General features: G+C 41.0%; 1 protein-coding gene across 1 annotated transcript; it reads left to right on the forward strand.

Annotated features, from left to right (window-relative positions):
- Positions 1–876: 876 nt before the first annotated feature.
- cab39l (calcium binding protein 39-like) lies at positions 877–24,092 on the forward strand. The gene is made up of 9 exons (XM_083758896.1): positions 877–1,310; positions 11,984–12,140; positions 13,710–13,874; positions 15,083–15,201; positions 16,056–16,224; positions 17,359–17,418; positions 17,775–17,840; positions 18,707–18,850; positions 20,875–24,092. Exons 2-9 carry the CDS (start codon positions 12,039–12,041, stop codon positions 21,052–21,054), a joined length of 1,005 nt encoding a protein of 334 aa, XP_083615022.1. The 5' UTR covers positions 877–1,310; positions 11,984–12,038; the 3' UTR covers positions 21,055–24,092.
- The last annotated feature ends 456 nt before the right edge of the window (positions 24,093–24,548 follow it).

The raw sequence follows: 24,548 nt of genomic DNA on the forward strand, positions 1-24,548 counted from the left end.
TGAGGAGAGAAAACAGGCAAACGTTCTTGTAAATTAAGCAATGCAGATGTGTAACAATAATGTGTCTATTTGGTTTAATTTCACGCTCTCAAGAGTTAAAGTTCTATAAGGGTCTATTTGGTTACCAACTCTCCATCATTTAGCTGGGGACCACCTGGAACCCCCTCAAGGCTGGTTTAAGGGATTGGAACAAAAGCAAGCGAGCATGCACACGCACATGATGCACGCACAACACAATATATTGTGTTCTATATATTGCAAATAGTTTTAACATGTGGCTTTCATCACCTATACTTAATGTGGAATTAATTATGTGTTTGTTTACAAGATCAGGAGCCAGGGCCAGGCTGTTATGTTAAGCAACCAGTTAATTAGCCCTAGAACGGGTGTGTGTGTGTAATATTATATCACAGCCATTCTAGGGCAACTAATTAATTTGCAGCCAAACGCAAATAGTTTCACTTTCAGATAGGCTATAATATATTGTTTAATATATATATATATATATATATATATATATATATATATATATATATATATATATATATATATATATATATATAATTTTTTATTTCGGAATGTTAAATTTCGCCCTTGATGAATTATATATATTTTCCTGTTCAATTAATCATTATTAATCATTTCAGACCAAGAAAGCTTCCTTGTTTCAGACCAGGAAACGTATTCCAACCCCGTGACCGCGAATCCTCCAATGAGCGTGTCCCATTTCTCAGCCATGATTCAGCCCCCGGCGGGGAGGGGAGGGAGGGACGCGTTCCAACACTATAGTGTATTGCTTTCCCTCTTGACGTCTTCTCTCATTTCTCCGACGAAAACAACAGTGTTTACTACACTAAACTAGTGAAGTCACAGTGTGTAGTGAGTTTGCGCAAGAAGAAGAGAGGGGAGGTGTCGAGGTAGAGAGGAGAGGAGAGGGGGACGCTATTAGCACAGTGTTTCCACACACACACACACACACACACACACACACACACACACACACACACACAGTGACAACAACAGTAGTGGAACGGATCCCTGATCGGCCCTCATCATTGGAGTCTATATGGACCAAATGGACTCTCCTTCTTGACATCCATCCACCACACATTCTCTACACAACAAACTAAAACTATACACTCAGTCTTGGGCGTGCTGCTGGCTGGGCTGGCCCACACACACACACACACACACACAGTAGCCTATGCAGCTGGGTTAAGGTAGGACTGAGGAGGCGACACTGCAAGAACGGACGGGACAGAGGAAGGAAGGATCCAATAAAGATCAAAGAGCAACATAATCTCCGCGCTGTAAGCATTATTATTATTATTATTATTTTTGGACATTCTTATCTCCAGCAGCTCTATAGCCTACTCTACGGCAGGGCAGCAGTCAGTGTCAGACAACTAATACCGTATACAGATCAGACGACCGTTAACGTATAGGTTCGGTGTTATTCTTAACGACGATCACATGTTAATATCGTTGTCTTCTTGACACATTGTTTCCAACTGATGTTATTATGTTGTGATGGTGGTGATGTGATGTCGCAATCTCTGCGAATGTTGCTACATTGAATCACTAGATCTGACTGACTCAGACTGCGGGGCTATAGTGGTGGTGGTGGTGTCGCTGTTTTGGTTTGGTATGAATAATAAGGCGCGGGGGGTCCGCGGCTCTGGTTGGGTGGTGGTGGTCCGCGCATATGGATTGGATTTACAGGGAGGATCTGTCAACTATTAACGGCAACGCAAAACGGGGAGTTTTGTTATAAAAGGGTGTAGTTGATCGTTCGTCAAAGAAGAAACATAACAACATAGACGTACCATTGTCTTGGATTATTGTGTCGTAATTTATTATGCAGCCTTATGTTTATTCGTAATGAATTCACAGCTTGTCTGCATATTCATTAAGACTGCATTTATTTGATTACAGTCAGTCAGTCAGTCAGACGCACTTTCGGGGTTGCAATGCATGCGCTTCCCTAAACACTAGTGTTGTGGGCAGGGGGGGGGGGTGTGTATGTGTTTGTGTGTGTACTTCTTCTTTCTCTAGACTAGATAGATTGCATACTGTGCGTGTTTATGGAGACATAATGGTAATGTCACACAGACATTCCAGATATGCTGCCTGCCTAGCGCCTAGTACACACACACACACACACACACACACACACACACACACACACTCACTGGTGGTAGTGTAGGCCGGGCCTGTCTGTCAGTCTGCCACGCTATTGGCCAGATGGCTCACCGTTGTAATGTAATGGTGTTGTAGTGTACTCACTGTACTGTACTGTTGTTGTAGGGCCTGTAATGATTAACACTGTCAGGACTGCATGAGAAGCGGGTACTGTACTGTACTGTACTGTACTGTACTGTACTGTACTGTACTGTACTGTACTGTACTGTACTGTACTGTACTGTACTGTACTGTACTGTACTGTACTGTACTGTACTGTACTGTACTGTACCAACAACAACAACACACTGACAGACTCTACTTCCCACTAGGGATGTCCCGATACACTTTTTTCGTTCCCAATCCGATACCACAATTTCTGTGTTCGTCGATACCGTTACCAGTGTTGTGATCTCGTGTTGTGTTTATAGCTATCTAGCTATATATCTCGTGTTGTGTTTATAGCAGACTCCTCACTCATAAATGTGCACTTGCAGTTTGGGCAACTCCAACGCAAACGCCACATGCCCCAACATTTTATTTACCTGCCATAGTGTCAACCCCTTACCCCTGTGTCGGATCGGTGGTTACGGTTAGACTGCCGATACCGATATGGCCCAATATGACAAATAAGGCATTATTTATTAGTCTTATTTTGAGCCACGTGGACCACCACTTGATGACAATTACCTTCTCAGACCCAAAACGTAGAATATTTTGTTATCGTTCATTGGTTAAGATTTTGTCCACAATTCTATTGATGTGGTACCATATTAGGAGACAGAGACAACAGGCAAACGTTGATCAAAATAACAACTATTCTACATTCTCTAATTGTGTGTAGACTTGTTTTACAACATAACTCTTGAGAGTGTACACTGAAACCAAATGGAACCGCATAAGGGTCCATTTGGTTTAATTTTACTCTCTCAAGAGTTACCAACTCTCCATAATTTAGCTGGGGACCACCTGGAACCCCCACAAGGACCACTGGTTGAAAACCACCGTTTTCAGCTCTATGAGCTTGTAGCTTGCTATTTTTGAAAAATCGTGAAAATGTGGTGCAAATCTTTGAATATATATTCTTTCAGAGCGAATGTTTTTAATTCAAATCTTTGCTTCTGGGGGATTCCTGGAGCAACATATTTTCAGATGGGGGTCCGCAACCAAATACAGATAATTCTGGGGGTCCTTGGACCTTGACATGAAATATTGAGCACCACTGATATAGGAACATAGGTATTTCAGAAAACTGTCATGATTTAGAAGACATTTTTTAAAATTTGACGTCAGGCCTAAATGGGTTAAGTTATGTGTTAAGTTATTATTGCCTAATTAGTTTATAGGGCTATATTGTCAGGAAGAGGTGTGCCATCTTATCTGTTGTTTTGTTACACTTGCACTTTAACTTAAGTGCTCCTGGTTTTATTTATTTATATGACATGTTCTCTAAATGGCTAGTTGTGGTTTGTGTAATAATTAATAAGCAAGGTTTATGTTCATATTTATTAAAGGATCCCCATTAGAGACACATGAAAGAGCCTCTAGTCTTCCTGGGGTCCTGAGCAAAGCAAATACAAAACAAAATACAAATTAACACTAAAGGTCTGTGGAAACTTTACAGTGCTTTAGGTTTACGATCGTCAACATGGTTTCACTGCTGGAGTTCTTCACTAAGCTTTGAAGAATCGCCTGGCCGCGATCGTAGTTCCATTTCATGAAAATCCCCCTTAAAATAGTGTGATGGTTTGTAATAGGAGGAAAACCTTGTATGTCTTAAAAAGTGATAAAAAACAGCAAATTAAATAATGAAAACATAACTCGTGTTTGGGAGGGAACGAGGTCTTTATCAATGAACTCGGGTAACTGTCAGTGCAAGTAAAAAATCAGACACGTCTGAACTGAGTGGTGCTGTTGGGGTGTCGGACTATTGGTTGTCTGACTATTGGTTGTCTGACTATTGGCTGTCGGACTATTTGTTGTCTGACTATTGGCTGTCGGACTATTGGTTGTCTGACTATTGGCTGTCTGACTATTGGCTGTCGGACTATTCGTTGTCTGACTATTGGCTGTCGGACTATTTGTTGTCTGACTATTGGCTGTCGGACTATGTCTGTAGTGTACTGTACTGTACTGCCTCTCATCATGCACCTGTGCATGTGCTACAACCGTAGTCTGTACTGCACTGTGCTCTCTAGTAGTCTCTACTGGTGTTACACAAAAAACTTGGCTTCCCATCATGCACCTGTGCACAGTGTGCAAGCTCAACAGCGCCACTTTGACAGACAGACATACAAAGGGACACACATTGCTGTTCCTTGGAGTGGCTGCACCATTCAACTGTATAATAACCAACAACATCTGGGTCCAGGCTTTTCAGTGTTGCCACTGCCAGAGTGGCTTTTAGCCAGGTGATGGTGACCACCGAGGTAGAATCGGAGTCCTCACAAATTTGATATGGGCAACATTCTTACAGATAAATATTGTCTGTGGTTTCTGTCTGATTGAGATAAGGCCAATGGCTTGTGTTTTGACATTGGTCTTCCTATCTGCAGTGTGTCTATGATTCCTATTAAGTTTAACTTAATGATTTCTTTGTGTGAGCCCGTTTGCCAATTAAACCTAGTACAGTTGCTTGCTATTAAGTGGCCACAGCCACTTGAAAAGACACCCACTTGAAAATATTTCGTGCCAGGGTCGGGACCCCCTTAAGAGAATATCTTTGTTTGTTATAGTTTTAGCGGTATATGGCTTACGTGGTTAACTGCTGTACTCAGCCCATGGCGACACTGGAGAGCCAAAGTAACGCAAGGACCGTTCAGTCAGAGGTCACGCTAGACTGTACACTGTACATTACAAGGACCGAATGCTGTCATGTATTCAGTCAGAGGCGAGATTTGTCGGTGATCTCAAGACCCATTATTGCTGTATGGGGCATGTCTGCTGCCTATTCTACGTTAAACGGTGTATAATGCACTCTTCAGTCTTCACTGATGGACACAGTGACTAACATGAGAAGAGCATTTCATCCCGTAAAAAACATTGACAAAATGTTCATGGCATTATTAAGTAACTCCCGACCGGCTTGCACTTTGTAAATCGCTCAGAATGAAAAGGGACTTTGTTTTTATAAGGGCAGCATCTGTCTCGTTCTCTTTCTTCCTCTCTCTCTCTCCACTGATTACTTTCTCTATCCCTCTATCTCGCTTTGCCTTTATTTCAGTGGTTCTCAACCAGTGGTCCGGGGACCACCAGTGGTCCTTGAGGGGGATCCAGGTGGTCCCCAGCTAAATGATGGAGAGTTGGGACCTTTATAGATCCTAAACTCTTGAGAGCGTAAAATGAGCGTTTCATTGTACGCTCTCAAGAGTTAAATTATTGTTAAACATCTGCATTACTTAACTTACAAGAAGTCTACATATACAATTAAAGACTGTAGAACAATTGTTATTTTGATCAACGTTTGCCTGTCATCTCTCCTATCGTACCAACATCAATGAAGCATGGAATTGTGGACTAAATCCTATCCAACGACAACAAAACATTCAGTCAAGTTTGGAGTTTGAGAGGCTAAATGTCATCAAATGGTGGTCTGTGGCTCAAATGCTGAATAAATAATGGCCTTGATACGAAAAGGGTTGAAAACCATTTTTGCTTTATTTCACTCCATCTCTCTCTCTCTCTCTCTCTCTCTCTCTCTCTCTCTCTCATGACTTATGGATGACTTCATGCTGTCTTAGCTCATGTTATAACACTGAAAACAAAGGAGTTAACATCCTCTTTGCGCTGGCTGGATTGTCCTGTTTCAACTCTCAAATTACATAGAGGCTATATGCAAATTCCAAAATTCCTCATCCACGTGTAATGTCTTGCGACAAAGACATCTGACTTCACGGTCCAGACATTCTACGTTTACTACTTAAGATCTATATACATACTATTATTAATTGTATTTACTGTTATAATGTTAGTAAACTGTTACTGTTTTGGTATCAGCAGTGTTATCATAATCTCGTTGCTGTCGGGAGGAAACCTCATAACTCCATTTTTGAGGTTTTTGATTTTCTTTGGCATAAATCGGTGCTATTGAACACCCTTTGCATCTGTGTGTTGTTTCGAAAATATTGAACCAATGGAAAGTAGTAAAAAGTGCATTGGACAAATCCTCTTAACTCCATTGGACCCTCAAAATGTCTGCTAAAGCAACTAACTCCACCACCTCTCCCCCTCTCATGGAAGTAATTGACAATATATAAAGTTACAACACCAACTTTGATGAGGCTGTATTGCTTTGTTTAAAAAATATAAGGTTTTCTTAATTTCCTGAAAAATGTATATTTTTCATTTCCTGAAAAATGAACATTTTGGAGTTATGAGGCTTCCTCCCGACAGCAGAGATGTATATATTGAGTTGTGTTTGATGTGAATCTTGGTATACACAAGACAACTTGTTGAACCTGATATTTCATATCATGAGAGTAATATGCCACTTTCATACACTCAAAATGGAAATAAAGCTCTCACGCTTTATTGCGTTTTATCCTTTTGAAAGATATATACATACAAATATATATACTTTTATTACATGCATTTTGTCAATCAAAATGTAATTCACAGTTCTATTATATTGATTTATTCATTGATTTATTGACCCTTGAAATAGCTTGGAAAAAGGCGAGCACTCAATCTTTCGTGAGAGTTGTATTTGACTGTCCGGTTCGAGATGACAGACCTAGGATCTTTTTTTTCTCCTTCCGTTTACATAACCACTTTCATATTTAAGCTCATGTGAGGTCAAAGGTCCCGGTTAGCTCATAATCCATGAGAAATCTGCTTATATGGGTGAAATATGAGCCCATTCCCTCTGACCCTCTCCATACTGTCAGGTGCTTAAGGGCACCAGACTCATTGGCTTCATACTTGGCGGTGTGCTGAATATAGCAGATGTATACGAGGAGCCATCCATCGTGCGGCGGCTGCGGCCATGTATTTAAATCTGTGAAGTTTCTGTCTCAGCGTTGGATAGGGTTGTTGTCTGTCAATGACACAGACAGACAGACAGACAGACAGACAGACGGACGGCTCGATGACTGCAGATGCCAAGCAGTGCAAAAAAACATAACTTCTGTACAACTAAGGTGGTTTTAATTATTATCCCAAACTGTGGGTCAGGTTAGGGCAAGTAAATACCGGTATTGCCTTTTTTTGTTTCTTTCAAAAACAAAAAAATATATATACATACATACATACATACACAATTTGTGTATATATATATATATATATATACACAAATTTCAAAAGATTTAAAGAAGTAAAATATTGTTTTAATGAATTCCAACATGTTTCAAAAGTATTTCAGAAATCAAATTATCTAATAATTTCCATTTAAAATTCCATTTAAACGAAAAGAAATTAAAAAGTTAAAGAAGTAGTGAAAATAGCAGATCTACAAGCCTCTAAATCTGATATTTCCACATGGTTTATAGTATATATATTAATCATATCGTATGGTCCTCCAGGCCTACATACAGACCATCATTGTATCATCATGAATGAGGCTCTCAAGGCCCCATTGCATGTTGTCACTGTGTCAAATGTACAGTTAGCTTCAGTATTGTGTTTTGGTACAACTCGCTGCAGGTCACAAGTTGGACATTCACCACATCCAGAGACCTCGGTCTGCTCTGCACAACACGTGACGAGTGTCTGTGTTTCTTTTTTTGGTTTTGTTTTGTTTTTGTGTGTTTGTTTTTATTCTTGCTTAACCCATTTAGACCTGAGGACGATTCTACAAATGCCTTCTAAATACGGACAGTTTTCTGAAAAACCCCATGTTTCTGTGTCAGTTGTTCTCAAACATTTTCACGTCAAGGACCCCCAAGATTATATGTAATTGGCCGCCGACCCCCTGATTTTACACTTGCTGAAAATAGCACAGATCTACAAGTTGTGAACCTGTAGATCTGCTATTTTCAGCATGCAACCAAGTGTAAAATGCAACCAAAATGCAACCAAATGCAAATGCAACCAAAATGCAACCAAGTGTAAAACCTCAAACTAGGGATGTCCCGATACACTTCTTTTTTCGTTCCCTGATCCGATTCCGATACCACAATTTCTGCGTTAGCCAATACCGATAACGAATACCGATACCAGAGAATAATATTTATAATGAAAAAAAAAAAAAATGACTTATTTTATCTCTGAGTTATTTGAGTTAAAAACGTTCGCTCTGAAAGAATATATATTCAAAGATTTGTGCCACATTTTCACGATTAAAAGAAAATAGCAGATCTACAAGCTCGTAGAGTGCTGCGCTATGAGCTTGTAGATCTGCTATTTTTCAATAGCTAAAGTATAACAATGCTTAAAAAACCAAAAGGGGTTCCCGCCCAAAATGGGTTAATGTAAATGGCTCTGGATTTAGAGCGTCTGCTGCTAAATGCCTAAATTGTCAATTATAAATTGCTTTGTTAATTTAGATCCTTGGGTCACTGCTGGGCAGCAGGAACAGGTATTCATTTGACTCCCTGTTCTGAAAACACTGATCTTATAAAACGAACAGACATCTCAACCCAGACATGAACCCTATACAAAACCCTCGCGCGCAACTCAGGTCAGCCAAGCTCCAAGTACCTTCACTAAAATAAACGCAGAAGTAGAAGTTGACCACAGACATGAATATGTGGGCTAGTTCCTCGGCTCAGATTCAGAACACATCATGTTGTGTATGCTGTACAATGTGTTTAGTTTCATAAAGGCCTGGCAGGCAAACCGGTTGCAAGTTTATAGCTTACTAGCAATATTCATCTGGGGACACCATTCATTCCATGACATAACCTCTGGTAGCATACTGTAGCGTACTGTAACTGTACCACTAAGAAGCCTCCAATGAAAGCTTCATATCTGGAGCATAGTTATGTCAAGGTTGCAGTGTTGAGTGTGACAGCAAAAATTTGATTTTAGTTTTAGTCACATATAGTCTCTTGAATAGTTTTCATTTAGTTTTAGTCACCTGGAATGGCTTAGTGTTAGTCTAGTTTTAGTCAACAAAATATCATAGTCGACTAAATCTACAGTTGATTTAGTCGAGTAAAATGTATTTTTGCGGGCCTTGATGCCGTCGTCGTAATGATTTTGCACTTGCTGAGACCCGTAGGAGGTGCAAGTCTAGTTAGCAGGCATGAACATAAAAAAAGAGAAAAACCTTCCAAGGAAGGGACTGCACACTCCAGGGAACAGAGACGGACAACTTACTGCATCAACTTATTTATTAGCACGGCGCGTTTCAGGTGCTATATATATATATATATATATATATATATATATATATATATATATATATATTCTGCATCAAAAGCAACCGGTTAATTTCCTCTTTAGCTCCAGATTAGTTCACAGTTTGTTGTCTCAGGGATTGAAGTTACAATTCAAGTGCTCTAACCACAGTACAGCATTATATTTCCTTTATCTTTTCATCCTGAGTGTGTTCACAAGTCCAGACATGTCTAATCTAGCTGATCTCCTAACATGTTGGCAAGCTAGCCCTGCTGTGGTTACACAAAGTGAAACTAAAACGCCACTTATCAGTTAATGGAGTGCCCTAAAGCGCTGCTCTTTGCCACAGCTGACCGGGAGGCATACTATGGTCCGACGGAGCATTGGTTCGAAGGAGCATTGGTCCGAGGTGCGTTGAGGGTCGGGAGAGGGAGAGCCCGGACCGACTAATTAGCAGTAAAAGTGTAAACGCCAGTCAGCATCATCTTCATAATAGATAAATACACAAACAGACAGAAGATAACTATTATTTTTATTATTATAAAAACAATGATAATGGGCACTGAATTGTGCAGACTTCTCGTAAATTAAGTCTCTCACTCTCTCAAGAGTGATCTATAAGGGTCCATTTGGTTACCAACTCTCCATCATTTAGCTGGGGACCACCTGGAACCCCCTCAAGGACCACTGGTTGAAAACCACTGTTTCCTTCTATCGCCCTTCCTTCCGTCCTCACGTTGTGTACATAAAGTAACAGCACACACGCACACGCACAACATGTAATGACAATTAAACCTGAGGCTGACTCTGAGAGTGCATTAGTCTACATTTTCCCACATAGATTCTGGTAAAACGCATCGTTTGTGTGAAATTGGTCTTCTCAAGACGTCACATGTTTATTTTTCAAGAAAAAGATGTCACATGTTCACAATCCATGAACACCAGGCAGCCTCACAGTCAGCTGGGTGTGTGCGTGTGCGTGCGTGTGTGTCCGAGGTCATTTGACACATTTTTCAAGGCTGATTCTGATATTTTGGAGGCTAATATCAACTGATTATTTTCTCCCTACCAAAGATTACAACATATCCATAATGAACTCTGTACCAAAACAGGCATCTGACTCCACTGTCTGTGCGTGTGGAATACATGCGCCTTCCATTATGGACAGCCAGCCAGCCATGTACAATTTCAGCTCTTTGCTATGCATTCAAAATACTGTAGTGTTACATTAACACTGTTACTGTACACGACTACACCTGAAACAAACAAAGACTTTGTGAAGAAAGTATTAAAAGAACAACAAAACGTGACCATGTTATCGGTGTCCTTAGCCTCCAATCCTGATATGGTGCAGGGCTGCTCAACAACACGGCTGGCTGCACGAGGTCCATTATTTATTCTGCATTTCAGCCACGGAACCACCATTTAATGCAAAACATTTTTGAATAGTTAAAATGGCCAGTCTACAAGCTCACAACGTGTCAATGTAGATTGGCTAGTTGAACTATTCAAAAATGTAAAACAAAAAAAGTAAAAAAGAGTTTAGGGATAAGGGGTTTAGCGGTGACAAAAATGGAGCCCTTAGTGCTCAGTGTGAATGGTCCTTCAGGCTGCTCACCAGTGCCACTTTAGGTCACCCAGCGGTATTGCAGACGTTGAGGAATCATACTCAGACATACATACAGACAGACAGACAGACACACTCGGTCACTCATTGGAGCGGTTTGGCACAGCTCAAAAATGAAAGACTTCGGTGTCAAAACGGCCGTTGCTGTTGATGGTGTTCCCAGGCAGTCCCACCGTGTGTATCAGTCTAGTGTGTGAGTTTGGTAGTTAAACTCGAGCTGACTTTGGAATGTGTGTCTGTGGTGCTAGAGGAATCTTGAGTGATCACGCACGCACACACGCACACGTGTGCACATTCACACGCACGCACGCACGCACACACACACGCACACACACACACACACACACACGTGTTGAGAGCTTGTAGATCTGCTATTTCCCTGGCCTGCACTGGGCTACTGGAGATGTGGCGACGACATGGATTTCTAAACAAATTCTTTCAACGCAAAATGCTGCGTTCAAGATCAGGAGAGTTCAGAAAAAGCAATTCTCTGGTATGTCATGGAAAGGAGAGGAAGGGCATTTTTCATTTCTTTCACCATGTAGTAAATGCTGCATTCATGGTCTGGAGAGGGCAGTTGTTTTACATACAGGTAAAAGGGCACGGGTTGAAGCCCCCTTTGATGTCTATGTGTGCATGTCCCTGAACTGGTATATCGACACGGTTCCAGGTAGCAGCTTTGTCCAACTAATTAGACACACCAAAGCTGCAGAGTCGACAACTTATTGACTGTACCCTTTTCTTCCTGTGTGTGTGTGTGTGTGTGTGTGTGTGTGTGTGTGTGTGTGTGTGTGTGTGTGTGTGTGTGTGTGTGTGTGTGTGTGTGTGTGTGTGTGTGTGTGTGTGTGTGTGTGTGTGTGTGTGTGTGTGTGTGTGTGTGTGTGTGTTGTCGTGCAGGTCCTGCGTGAGTGAGTGAGTGTGTGCATGCGTGTGTGTGTGTCCAGCCACCACCATGCCACTGTTTGGTAAATCCCACAAGAACCCTGCTGACATCGTCCGCACGCTGAAGGAGAACCTGGCCATCTTGATCAAGCAGGACAAGAAGACGGACAAGGTAGAGTACCAGAGCACTATTTCCCAAAGTGGGGTCCTTGGGGAGTTCCAGGGGGTCCCCAGTTAAATGATAGTTTGGAACCAAATGGACCCTTTTATGGGTCTGTAACTCTGAGAGTGTACAAATGGAACAGGGTCCATACACTCAGAGTTAAATTAACATTGATTTTATAATATAAATTGGAAAGGGTTTGGGAACCACTCTGTGTGTGTGTGTGCATTTGTGTGCGTGCACGTGTGTGTGCGTGTACAGGGCCCCGGAGTGACAGCACTCTGTGAAAGTAGAGAGCTGAGCAACCTGGTCCTGTCATCTACTGACACCTCCCTGTCAAGCCCTGTCTTCTCCCCGTGTCTCTCTCTCTCTCTCTCTTTCTCTCTCTCTCACACACACACACACACACACACACACACACACGCCACACAGATGCTAGCCAGGTCCTTGATCTCTTGGCGGTGTTATTGTTAGGTTTGTCTTGGTGCTGTGGAGCTTCATGTTTCCATGTTATGAAATACTGGCAGGTCTGTGTTTTCAGCCGTTCCGCCGCTGTGTACAGTAATAGCTCCATCTCTCCTCCACCCATAACATTATGTAATACAGTAATAGCTCCATCTCTCCTCCACCCATAACATTATGCCTGAATGAATGAATATTCTAGAAAGTCAACTTTTCCATGGTGCAGAATTCACTGACGCCAGTTTTCCACTTGACCACTGTGGGTGGATTATTAGGTTTTTTCTTGTTTCTTTTTTTTTTTTTTTGCTATGTGGATCATTTCATATTGGAAATTGAAAGCACAGCTGAATTTGTATTGTCAGTAGTGTTCAATATGAATAAAAGTCACACCTGTGTGAAGTGAGGGTGAGGCTCTTATCATTATATACATCATCATACATCATCTCATGAACAACTGAATTTATGTTTGGTTCGCCGATTTGCTCGTCTACATATGACGTAAAATTTCCCTTCATTGTCATTCAATAGCATTTAATGTTTGTGTTGCACATTTACGTAAGATATTTGGCAGAAATTTGACCTAATTTCTCCTTTCATTGTCAATGGCAAATATGAGACGTGTGTAGACAGCTTTTGTCCAGGGGAAGTGAGGGGCGCTCTACTCAATTATTGTCCTTTTATACCAACCTTGAAACATACCTTCACCAAGAATGGTGGTCCCTGATTGGCCAATTAAGTGTTTCCACCGACAGCCGATTTGCTCAGGCACAATTCTCCATGTGTCCATGAAGGAGATCCAGTAATGATTCTCTCTCTGTGTTGCAGGCGTCTGAGGAGGTGTTCATGAAGGAGATCCAGTAATGATTCTCTCTCTGTGTTGCAGGTGTCTGAGGAGGTGTCCATGAAGGAGGTCCAGTAATGATTCTCTCTCTGTGTTGCAGGCGTCTGAGGAGGTGTCCATGAAGGAGGTCCAGTAATGATTCTCTCTCTGTGTTGCAGGCGTCTGAGGAGGTGTCCGTGAAGGAGATCCAGTAATGATTCTCTCTCTTGTGTTGCAGGTGTCTGAGGAGGTGTCCATGAAGGAGATCCAGTAATGATTCTCTCTCTGTGTTGCAGGCGTCTGAGGAGGTGTCCAAGTGCCTGGTGTCCATGAAGGAGATCCTGTACGGCAGTAATGACAAGGAGCCGCACACGGAGACGGTGGCCCAGCTGGCCCAGGAACTCTACAACAGCGGTCTGCTCATAACGCTGGTGGAAAACCTGCAGGTCGTCGACTTTGAGGTAAAGAACGACATTAGAGGAGAAAATAGACTCCGCAACACCGGTATGAAAAACTCAGCTCCACTGGTTTATTGATTCAACGTCTTCTTCAGGAACGAACCAAAGAACGGCATTAGTCCATGAAGACCTGAGGTCAAAATAAAAAAAACTAAAAAGTCTTCTAAATCAGTGGTTCCCAAACATTTTCATGCCAAGGACCCCCAAATGGACACTGATTAACCCGCGGACCCCCATTTGAAAAGATATGCCACGGACCCCCATAAAAAGATTTTTACAGCTCTAGCAGTGATTCTCAACCCGTTTAATTTCAAGAACCCCCAGTTTGATATGCATTAGTCTACGGACCCTTTAATGGTATATCTATCTCTGGGACCCCCAATTATATTGTAAAATCACTGTTAGTTTAACTCTGAGAGTGTACAAATTATCATTTAGCTGGGGACCCCCTGGAACTCCCTCAAGGACCCCTTGAGGGAGTTTTCTGAAAAACCTCATGTTTCTGTATCAGTGGTGCTCAAACTATTTCATGTGAAAACCTATATGTAATTGGCCGTGACCCCAATCTGAAAATATGTTGTTTCAGGGGACCCCCCCCCCCCAAGAAGCAAATATTTGATATTAAAAACGTTCACTCTGAAAGAATATATTATTCAAAGATTTGCACCACGTTTTCACGATCTTTCTAAAATAGAGCACCGCGCTGCGAGCTTGTAGATCTGCTATTTTTCAATAGCTAAAGTATAGCACAATGCGTAAGGGGGCCTATTATATTTTTCCTTAATTTCCAATAATGTCAGATCATAGATGTTCATATTACATGTGCAAAGATGTTCTAATAATGAGACTACTTCAATGATGAAGTCACCACCGATTGGTGGTGCTTTCTCTTTGAAGTGGGTATTAGTCATGGAGCTGTTGTTTGCTATTGGGTACCATTACTAGCATATAGCATAATAGCTCTATGCCTATGGTTTGAGCCTAGCTAGCTTAGGTTGTTCATGTCATATGGCAACACTGCCCCCTGTTGACATTAGATGACCAGTTCCTGTTGTTCAAGTCATTGAGGACTGTGCTGCAAATTAACAATTTTATTTTTTATTTTTATTGAGTTAACCTGTACTGTGTGTGTGTGTGTGTGTGTGTGGAAAGTAAGATGTACTCCAGATCTAAGTTACGTGGTATTAAAAGATGTGTGTTTGTGTGTCTAGGGAAAGAAAGACGTATGCCAGATCTTCAACAACATCCTGAGGAGGCAGATCGGGACAAGGAGTCCCACCGTGGAATACTTCTGCTCTCATCAGGAAATCCTCTTCATACTGCAGAAAGGGTACAGAGACGCTGTTTAAGGTCTATTCATACTCCCCAGTTTTGGGTGATTAGTAAAAGCATGTGTTGGTGTAAGCGGTGAGTCTCTTATCATCGTGGAGTGACGTCATGCATGATTCTAAACTACGTCCGTCTATAGACATGGTAGTAACGTCCCGCCTGCCTCTGATTGGCCTACCGACTTACCAGACCTCCGAGGTGGATATGGTGACACTGACGCGAGGTTATGCTCCGTGGTGGGAAATAATACAACTTATACAAGTACGGTATGATACAAGGAAGGGACAGAGAATGACAGATGTCGCTCCAGAATGCAGCCTTGTAACTTTTATTTTTGTAGTAGAGGCAAACTAATATTGTTTATGCCATTTGCTTTGATTGAATAATTGATTGAACATGTACTAATATGTATTATGATTTGATTTGGGTGTGTTCTAAATAAAGTGTTTGTGTTGATTATCGTGTATTAATCTAATGAACTAATACTGAACTACTGGTAATAATAAAAAGGATAAAGGTGAAGTGAAAAGAGACCTTTTCTAGAGACAGACGTAGTTTAGAATCATGAGGCGTTACCATGGGCAGGTCTTTGTCTAGAGACGGACGTAGTTTAGAATCATGAGGCGTTACCATGGGCAGGTCTTTGTCTAGAGACGGACGTAGTTTAGAATCATGAGGCGTTCGGGTCTTGCAGTATGAATTGGCCTTTAAATATGCCCCCTTTAATCCTGGCATTAAAATTCTAATTGGCATGGTCACCACTTCCTGTATAGAAACAGTGGTTTACATTGGCGTTTTTTTTAGTCTTTGAAAAGAAATGTTGTGATCTGAACGTGCTGTGCGTTCTCTCTGTAGGTACGAGACGCCGCAGGTGGCGCTGAACTGTGGGATCATGCTGAGGGAGTGCATCCGTCATGAGCCTCTGGCCAAGGTTGTGCTGCACTCGGAACACTTCCACTGCTTCTTCAACTATGTGGAGATGTCCACCTTCGACATCGCCTCCGACGCCTTCGCCACCTTTAAGGTAGCCCAAACGCAACATTTTTAACCCTTTTAGACCTGAGGACGATTCTACAAATGACTTCTAAATCCTAAAATATATGTAATTGGCCGCCGACCCCCATCTAAAAATATGTTGTTCCAGGGACCCCCAGAAGCAAAGATTTGAGTTAATAACGTTCACTGTGAAAGAATATATATATTCAAAAATTTGCACCACATTTTCACGATAAAAACAAAAAAAAAGCAGATCTACAAGCTCGTAGCGTGGCACTCGGTGCCGCGCTATGAGCTTGTAGATCTTGCTATTTTTTACAATAGCTAAAGTATAACATAAGTAAGGTTTAATGGTTAAATCCATCCATCTTCAACCGCTTATTCGTAGTCGGGTCAACTCGCGGGGGCAACAGCTCCACCAGAGAGCTCCAGACCTCCACCTAACGTCATTCTGGGCGATCCCACGAGGCGTTCCCGTCGCCAGCTTTGGGGAATATAATTCCTCCATCTCATCCTTGGTCTGCCCGGGGGTTTTCCTTCCAGTGTTCGAGAGGCTTTTTGACATTGTTCGGTATATTGTTATCCTTCTGAAAATGGTGATTCTTAATATTTTAGTCCTGTATGTTTACCCTATATTTAAATAGTTGCTCTACACGCGGCACACTCCTTTTTTTTTATTGTTGCTGAATGTTTTCCTGATTCAGAATGGACGTTAGGATTCATGTAGTTTAACCCATTCTGGGCGGGAACCCTTTTTGGTGTTTTAAGCATACTTTAGTATTTGTGTTATACTTTAGCTATTTAAAAATAGCAGATCTACAAGCTCATAGTGCGGCACTCGGTGCCGCGCTATGAGCTTGTAGGTCTGCTATTTTAGAAAAATCGTGAAAATGTGGCACAAATTTGGAATATACTGTATATTCTTTCAGAGCAAATGTTTGCTTCTGGGGGGGTCCCAGAAACATATTTTCAAATGGGGGTCGTTGGCCAAATATATATAATTTTTGGGGTCCTTGACATGAAATATTTTGAAAACCACTGATATAGAAACATAGGTTTTTCAGCAAACTGTCATGATTTAGAAGACATTTGTAGAATATGGTGTAAGTGTACTATTCTCAGATGCTGTATTGTCAATAGATCTTGTTTTTCTCTCCTTAAGGACCTTCTGACAAGACACAAAGTGATGATAGCCGAGTACCTAGAACAGAACTACGATGCGGTGAGTACCTTCACCAAAACACCAATGATGTATGTACAGTAGGATCACATTGACCATATTCACATAGCAGACATAGCAGTAGTAGGATTATTTGTGGTACCACACGATACAGGTACCAATACATCAGAATCTGTGTGTCTGGTGGGAATGATGGTGTTAAAAGCAGACCTATAATCCACGAAGAGCATTCGAACACATCTGTTCTTCCTCTTGTTGTCCAGATGGGGAAGTGCAGAGCGTAGAGCCAGCTAGGGCAACTACGTCGTCGGTGGATCGGTTCTAACAGGTTTTCTGCCCAGACAGGATTGTTCTGTAATGCTGTGTGTGATTGAGGCGTGCTTCTCCTGTCATTGCAGATCTTCGTAGACTATGAGAAGCTGTTGCACTCTGAGAACTACGTCACAAAGAGGCAGTCGCTGAAGGTAAGGCTGTAGATGGGCCTTCAGCATCTTCTCCTCTACTTCTACTGCTACTGCTGTTAACCCATTTCAACCTGAGAACCGATTCTAAAAAATGTCTTCTAAATCATCAGGACAGTTTTCTGAAATACCCATGTTTCTGTCAGTGGTTCTCAAACATTTTCATGTCGAGGACCCCCAGAAATATCTGTATTTGGCCACCGACCCCCATCTGAAAACATATTGTTACCTGTTTGATGTGATTCATGATTGAATTTCATGATTTTATGTGGCACACTGACCATCAAGAAAATAAAAACCTGGCACTTCAGGTCAAAAAGGTTTGCCGTCCCCTGAGTTACATTACAGTCCCAACCAATAGCATGACAGCAGGCCCGCCCACCCACAGGGGATTTGGATAACGACAGTATCAGATTTTGGACTGGGCTCAAACAGCGTTAATGCTGGGTCGTAAACGTATTATGTGTGAGTGGAGAGCTCCTTCTGCCCCCTCTGTGAATGTTTGGTTTAGTCAACTTGGTCAAGTAGCAGTCTTTCAGACTTCTTAACAAAGTAGACAACTATTTGTTAAAATGCGATAAGTGGGAGGCGCACACTGGAGGCACTGTCTAATTGTAAACTTAGCAGACTATTATATGAACTGTACTTGAATTTCCCTGAATATCCATCACCTTATTATTTTCATATTTTGTGTTGTATGTATGTATACATGTTTGTTTTTTACTTTTGCATTCTCTGTTTTCCCTTTTTTCTGCTTTAATTATCATTTTTTTCTGTACCCTTTATTCAAAAATAATAAAAAATATCAATCATAAAAACAATATATGATTTTAACTTTACCTTATTGTCCTGTCTGTGTGCTCCGTCAGTTGCTGGGTGAGCTGCTATTGGACAGACACAACTTCACAGTGATGACGCGCTACATCAGCAAGCCAGAGAACCTCAAGCTGATGATGAACCTGCTCAGGGACAAGAGTCCTAACATCCAGTTTGAGGCTTTCCATGTCTTCAAGGTACACCACTCTGCTGCTGCATACAGACTAGGGCTGACCTCCATTAGTCGATAATCGATCGATTATGTCTAGGGTGACATGCTGAGTGCCACGAAAATGTTATTTTATTAGTTAGAATACATGTAGAAGACCTATTTGACAGTTGCAGAAACATAATTGCCTTCCTTGGCGCATTAACGAGCGTCAGCGAGTTGTACACAGACACACCTCTCCTCTGCACTGCAGTAAAGTGACTGTAGTTTCATTTCTCTCCAATGGCCCTTGAATATGATTTTGATTGATTGATTGAAATATTTATAACAGTTTGTAGAATTTACAGTACATTTTAAGCACAAACTCAATACAAAGACTGTCAACTGTGAGTGGACGACCCAATTAAGCATTACACTTGTTTACAACAGGGTCCACATTGTTCAATTCATCAAAACATTTAAAGACATACAAACATTTAGAGACATACAAATAGACATTTCTATGTAGCTAAAGAACAGAACAGAAATTCATCATATGGGAAGCAGAAAAGGGAAAAGATACAATATACAGTGAGCGAAAATGGGGGGGGGGGGGGATTCAGATTTTACAGAGGCCAGTTTCAAATTGCAGCCATCCGTAGGTGCCCTTTGAGAGCGGTTTTGAAGGAGTCAAGGGATTCACATGTCTTAATGACTGTTGGTAGGGCGTTCCACATTTTGGTGGCATAGGAGCGAAAAGAATTTAGTCCCTTGTTTGTGCCGAATCTGGGTTGTACATAGTTTGTTGCACTCCCTCTGGTGTTGTGGGTGTGGACTTCGTTTACATTAAGGAAGTATTTAGACAGGTACATGGGTATCTTGGTGGTGTATCGAATCTTGTGGACCAGACCCATTGCAAGATGCTGTACTCTGTCGACGACCCTAAGCCATCCCAGCCTGTCAAAGTGGGCAGGGGTGAGGTGGGTTCGGGGGGTGAGGCCAAGTAGGAGCCTGACCAGTTTGTTTTGGGAGGTCTGGAGCCTTGTTTTGAGGGCCTTTGAGGTGCTGTGGTACCAAGAGGTGGATGCATAGTCAAAGAAACCTTGTACGAGGGCTCCTGTTAAGGTCTTCAAGGTGTTTTTGCTGACCAGTGAGGAGATCCTGTAAAGGAATCTTGTTCTTTGATTGACTTTTTTGATTACGTTGGTGGCCATTTTATCACCGGAAAGATTGGCCTCCAGGATGGAACCTAGGTAGGTAATTTGATATTTTCGTGTGATAATATTGTCACCCACTCTAACCAAGAAGCCATCTGCCTTGTTGAGTTTACTATTTGATCCGAAGAGGATGGATGATGAGTATGATTACGGATCACTGGGATTCTGGTAAACTAAGCTCACATTTAATATCACACAGACACACCGTACCTGTACTGTAACTTTCACCAGCCCCCAGTGCCCCCACAAAAAAAGAGTTGACAAAAAACTAGTTGACTAATAGTCGACTAATGACAATCCTAGTCGACTATAAAAGTCCTTAATCGGGGACAGCCCTTGTATACAAATGTAAGACCCATTTATTCTTTGTCGTATGATGGCGTTGTGCACCGACAATCAGCCGATAGCGATAGCGATTATCAATATAAACTGGAGACAATTTAAATCGATTTAATAAAATGTATCGTGATCCAAGGATTTGAGATTCATGCAAAAGGTTTCCTGCCAGTTGCTACATGGTATTGAATAGAGGATGGTACCATTGGCTTATCTTCCTCAGGATTGAAAAGAGGGTGTTGTTAAAAATCAATATAAAGTATTGAAATGTTTTTATTGTTAAAAAAAAGAGAGAAAATAAAGTTTCGGTCACTTGTCTGGAAAAGTTTGTCGGAATCGTATCGTGAGTTTAGTGAATCACTGCATGCCTTACAAGGTCACAACGTGTGCTTGTAGATCTGCTGTTTGTATGTGACACCGTTGATCGCAGATGGACAAGCATCACAAATGACATGTTGTGTTATTTTTCTTTTAAACTTGTATTGCGTAAGTAAGTGATTAACCTTTTAATTGTCCACAGGTTTTTGTGGCGAATCCGAACAAGACGCAACCAATCATTGACATCCTCCTCAAGAATCAGACTAAATTAATTGAATTCCTGAGCAACTTCCAGAAGGATCGCACCGATGACGAGCAGTTCAACGACGAGAAAACCTATCTAATCAAACAGATTAGGGATCTGAAGAAACCAGCGTCCTAGGAAAACAAAACTCCCAGTCCCTGTGCCCCATAACTTTTTATCGCTAGGAATGAGAGGGAAAAAAATACCAATTATTAACCCTTATTACTTAAAGTGGTTATCTTATTGAAAAAAATTATAATTAGTTAAATAGTTTAAGAAATTTGTATTTTTTTCCCTCTTTAAAAAAGATTAGTGCAAAGAATAGTTCCCAATCACTGATCTGTCTTTTGTGTATTTTTCTTTTTTCATAAATGTATATCTGTAGCATTTAGTGCCACAACAAATGAGGTTGGAGGCAATGTATTTGCTCTCTTGGGAGAACCAATGATCAAAATGCTCCAAATGGTCAATTTTTGTAGTTTCATTTTCAATTGTCTTCTAGAGGCACCATGTCCACACAATAGAGTTATCTAACAAATAATTTGCTGCTTTTGCGGAGTACTGATTCAGGAATAGAATAGTTGGACACAAATGTATTTTCTACTTTAGTTAGCCAAAACAACCTATCTTATCCCATATCAACTGACAAAATTATATTTTTGTTCAGATAGCTTTGGGAATCATTTACATGTTCATGGCCTAAATCTTACATGTTTATGGCCTAAATCTTAACAACTGTCTACACCAAAACGAAACAAGATGAACAAGATGCAAGAGCAGGATGTCATTGGCATCCTGCTCATGCAGCAAGGACCACACTACTGGCACTCTGTCAGCACACCTAGTGACGATTGAAATTGATATTAATGAATGCAACTTTTATTTCCATAATAACTGTCTAGTCGTTATTAATCAGTAGATGGGAAATTAATCGGCAAACACATCAGTATCGGCCGATTCTAGTCGATTTTTGATTAATCGGACCGATTAATTAATCGCTCCGATTGTCTTTAGAGATAAACAAGCCCAAAGTAACAGCTTGAACAGATCTAAAAGCTCACAATATTAAATATAAGGTATTAAAGTTAAATTGGACTTGCTTAAGCCTGCAGTTCAAAATTATTATAATTATTTTTTACATTTCAGAGTAAAATCATATCGACATTGCTAATATCGGTTATCGGCCATAAACAGCAATTAATTATATCGGATATCGATATCGCCCAAAATGTCTCATCGGCACATCCCTATCAGTATATGTTTTCAGCCCTATTAATTATATAGCATTGGTAATAAACTGTAAGAAGCAGCCATCTGAAATTCCAGGTTTGTATAGAAGTAAAAGCATATAGTTGTCATGGGAGTTCTACAACTGTTGCCTATTGGAGCCTCAAATGAACCGTTTTGATCATTGGTTTTCTTCGCTGGTCGCTGATAGCACTTTCTGTGTGATTTTAAAGTTAAACAATGGCGGTTAATCCTACAATTTGATTTTGAGGCTTGATGGTATTTTGTGTTTTGTTAAATAGTGTTTCATTTTTTGTTATGAAATGTACCGTATATGCTTTGTACAACTGATGAGTGCCATTGCAAATAAGCAAATCAACAGAAGGTTATTTTTAAAGAAACAGTTTGTAGGTGAGGCGACGGTTATTTGGTTTCCTTTATCCTATATTACAATGCTCTTAATTCCACAACCCCCCGATTTTGTGCGCATTGAGCATTCTGTGTGCAGTTCGTTGGCCAAGTCATAGCCTGTGAGTCCGTGACTAGGGATCATCGACATGGTGGCATTCCATTTTTGCCACGGACATACAAAATGAGTGTACAATAATATTACAACCCCTAAGGGTCCATTTGGTTCCATTTGAACACTCAGAGTTAAGGAGGTCCCTGCAAATAAAACATTTGAGAACCACTAGTACTAGTGGACTCTGTGCCACAGAGTCATAGTAAAAACAATTTTCATACAGATTCGGAAGAAAACCGTTTAGTAAGTGGGTCTTAGGATCCAAATAAGAACATTGTAGTATAATGGTGTGTAAAACTGAAAATGTAACATTTGCCACAGACAACATGTTGTTGACCCCTGACCCCTGACCGTGACGTACGCGGAGTATGCAGACGTGCCGTTTACGCATGTGCTTTGTATCCGTCACGCGTCACTCAAGTAACCTCTGCATTTTCAAACCCAGCTTTGTGGGTCTTCACAGCAGGGGGCTTTTCTAGAACCGCCGAGAGATCCATAATAACACGTCGCCCCATTACAATGCTTTTGCAGTTTCCGTTTTTCGTGACGCGATGAGACCGAAACGAACGCAGTGTGATGTGACATTACAGAGCGCCTGCCCAGCACGGGGAAAAAAGAACACGGTCAGTGCATGGCCAAAGACAAATCGCTGTCGCCCTTCGTTTGAAAATGTACGGTGTGTGGCTCACACAGCCACATAGACGCCTGTGGTGTGCTCTCTAGACGTGAGCGCGCCAAAGGCGTGCAAACTTCTGGTATATTACAATGAAGCTCTTTACATTTTTGTCTTGATTTGAATCACAGTTTGGTATTGATGTGTAAAACTGAAGAGAATATTCAGAGGTGCCTTTTTGGTTCATGGTTTCTTCAATTATTTTCTATTTTCAGTATCTTTCTTGGGGGAGCTTAATTATTATTTTAATGAAAATATGCTCTGGATAGACCATATTTCTCGTGATTAAGCAGTGAACCTTAACTCACTATAGTTATTGCTGTTGAAGGAATGGTTTATTTTTTAAACTTAATTGCAGCCGATTCATTCATTATACACAGACCAGGTTTCCGTTCTCTCAGTTGTCTTAGTTTGTAGCCAACGTAGCCCTCTCCGCTAACAATAGTACAACCTACACCAGCTGCTGATGCATGAGGCCAAATCTCCAAACAGAAAGAAGTCATGCAGGAAAGACTCTTAAAGTTCAGCTGTAACTGGATAAGTTGCTGAAATTCTAGCTGTGAAAAATGTGTATTCAAACAATGAGTCATAATTAAAAACACTACTGTAAGATGAGTCTGTTTTAATTTCTCAACCAACATAATTCATCATTTAAAAACATAACATTAAGACATTCATATTACATAGTTTCACCAACAAAACAATATATAACACAATGGGTTGGTTGGGGATTTCCCCCCTTTTTTTGTATCCATGCCGACAATTTGGTCTTACCAAAACTGTTCATAGTGTGCTGGCCTCAAAGTGGCCCTATCTAGCTATCTTGCCTCCGGTCCGGACATTGACCCTGCACGGCCTTGCTTGGGGAAAACCTGATGTGATTGGTGCGTTACTGCTATATCGCCCCACCAGGCAGCCACTCTATTTGGTCGCGGACCCCCATGTGAAAAGATGTAGTGCCATATTTATATTTACATTGAAAACTTTTAAAGTATCCAAAATTTGGCAAGATGTTTGGGTAACCCTACATAGCTACATGTACAGTAGACCAGTAAACCCAATTAATTACAAGTACATTTTCTGTTCTCACTTTAGACTGTCACAATATAACGGACTTTAAAGTGTTTTCAACTAGTTTCTCAAACAGTGCTGTTATGACCACAGCTCATCTTAGAGTAGCTCAATTCATTTAGAAAAAAAAAAGACGGC

This window comes from Protomyctophum parallelum, assembly GCF_964188405.1.
Source record: "Protomyctophum parallelum genome assembly, chromosome: 23".
Taxonomy (NCBI): domain Eukaryota; kingdom Metazoa; phylum Chordata; class Actinopteri; order Myctophiformes; family Myctophidae; genus Protomyctophum; species Protomyctophum parallelum.

What these genes read in the sequence shown, in the direction of transcription:
- cab39l (XM_083758896.1), top strand. Translation starts at nt 12,039, where the DNA reads ATGCCACTGTTTGGTAAATCCCACAAGAACCCTGCTGACATCGTCCGC. An exon ending in TAGAACAGAACTACGATGCG is followed by an intron (nt 17,419 to 17,774) that starts GTGAGTACCTTC and finishes CTGTCATTGCAG; the next exon opens with ATCTTCGTAGACTATGAGAA. An exon ending in AGGCTTTCCATGTCTTCAAG is followed by an intron (nt 18,851 to 20,874) that starts GTACACCACTCT and finishes AATTGTCCACAG; the next exon opens with GTTTTTGTGGCGAATCCGAA.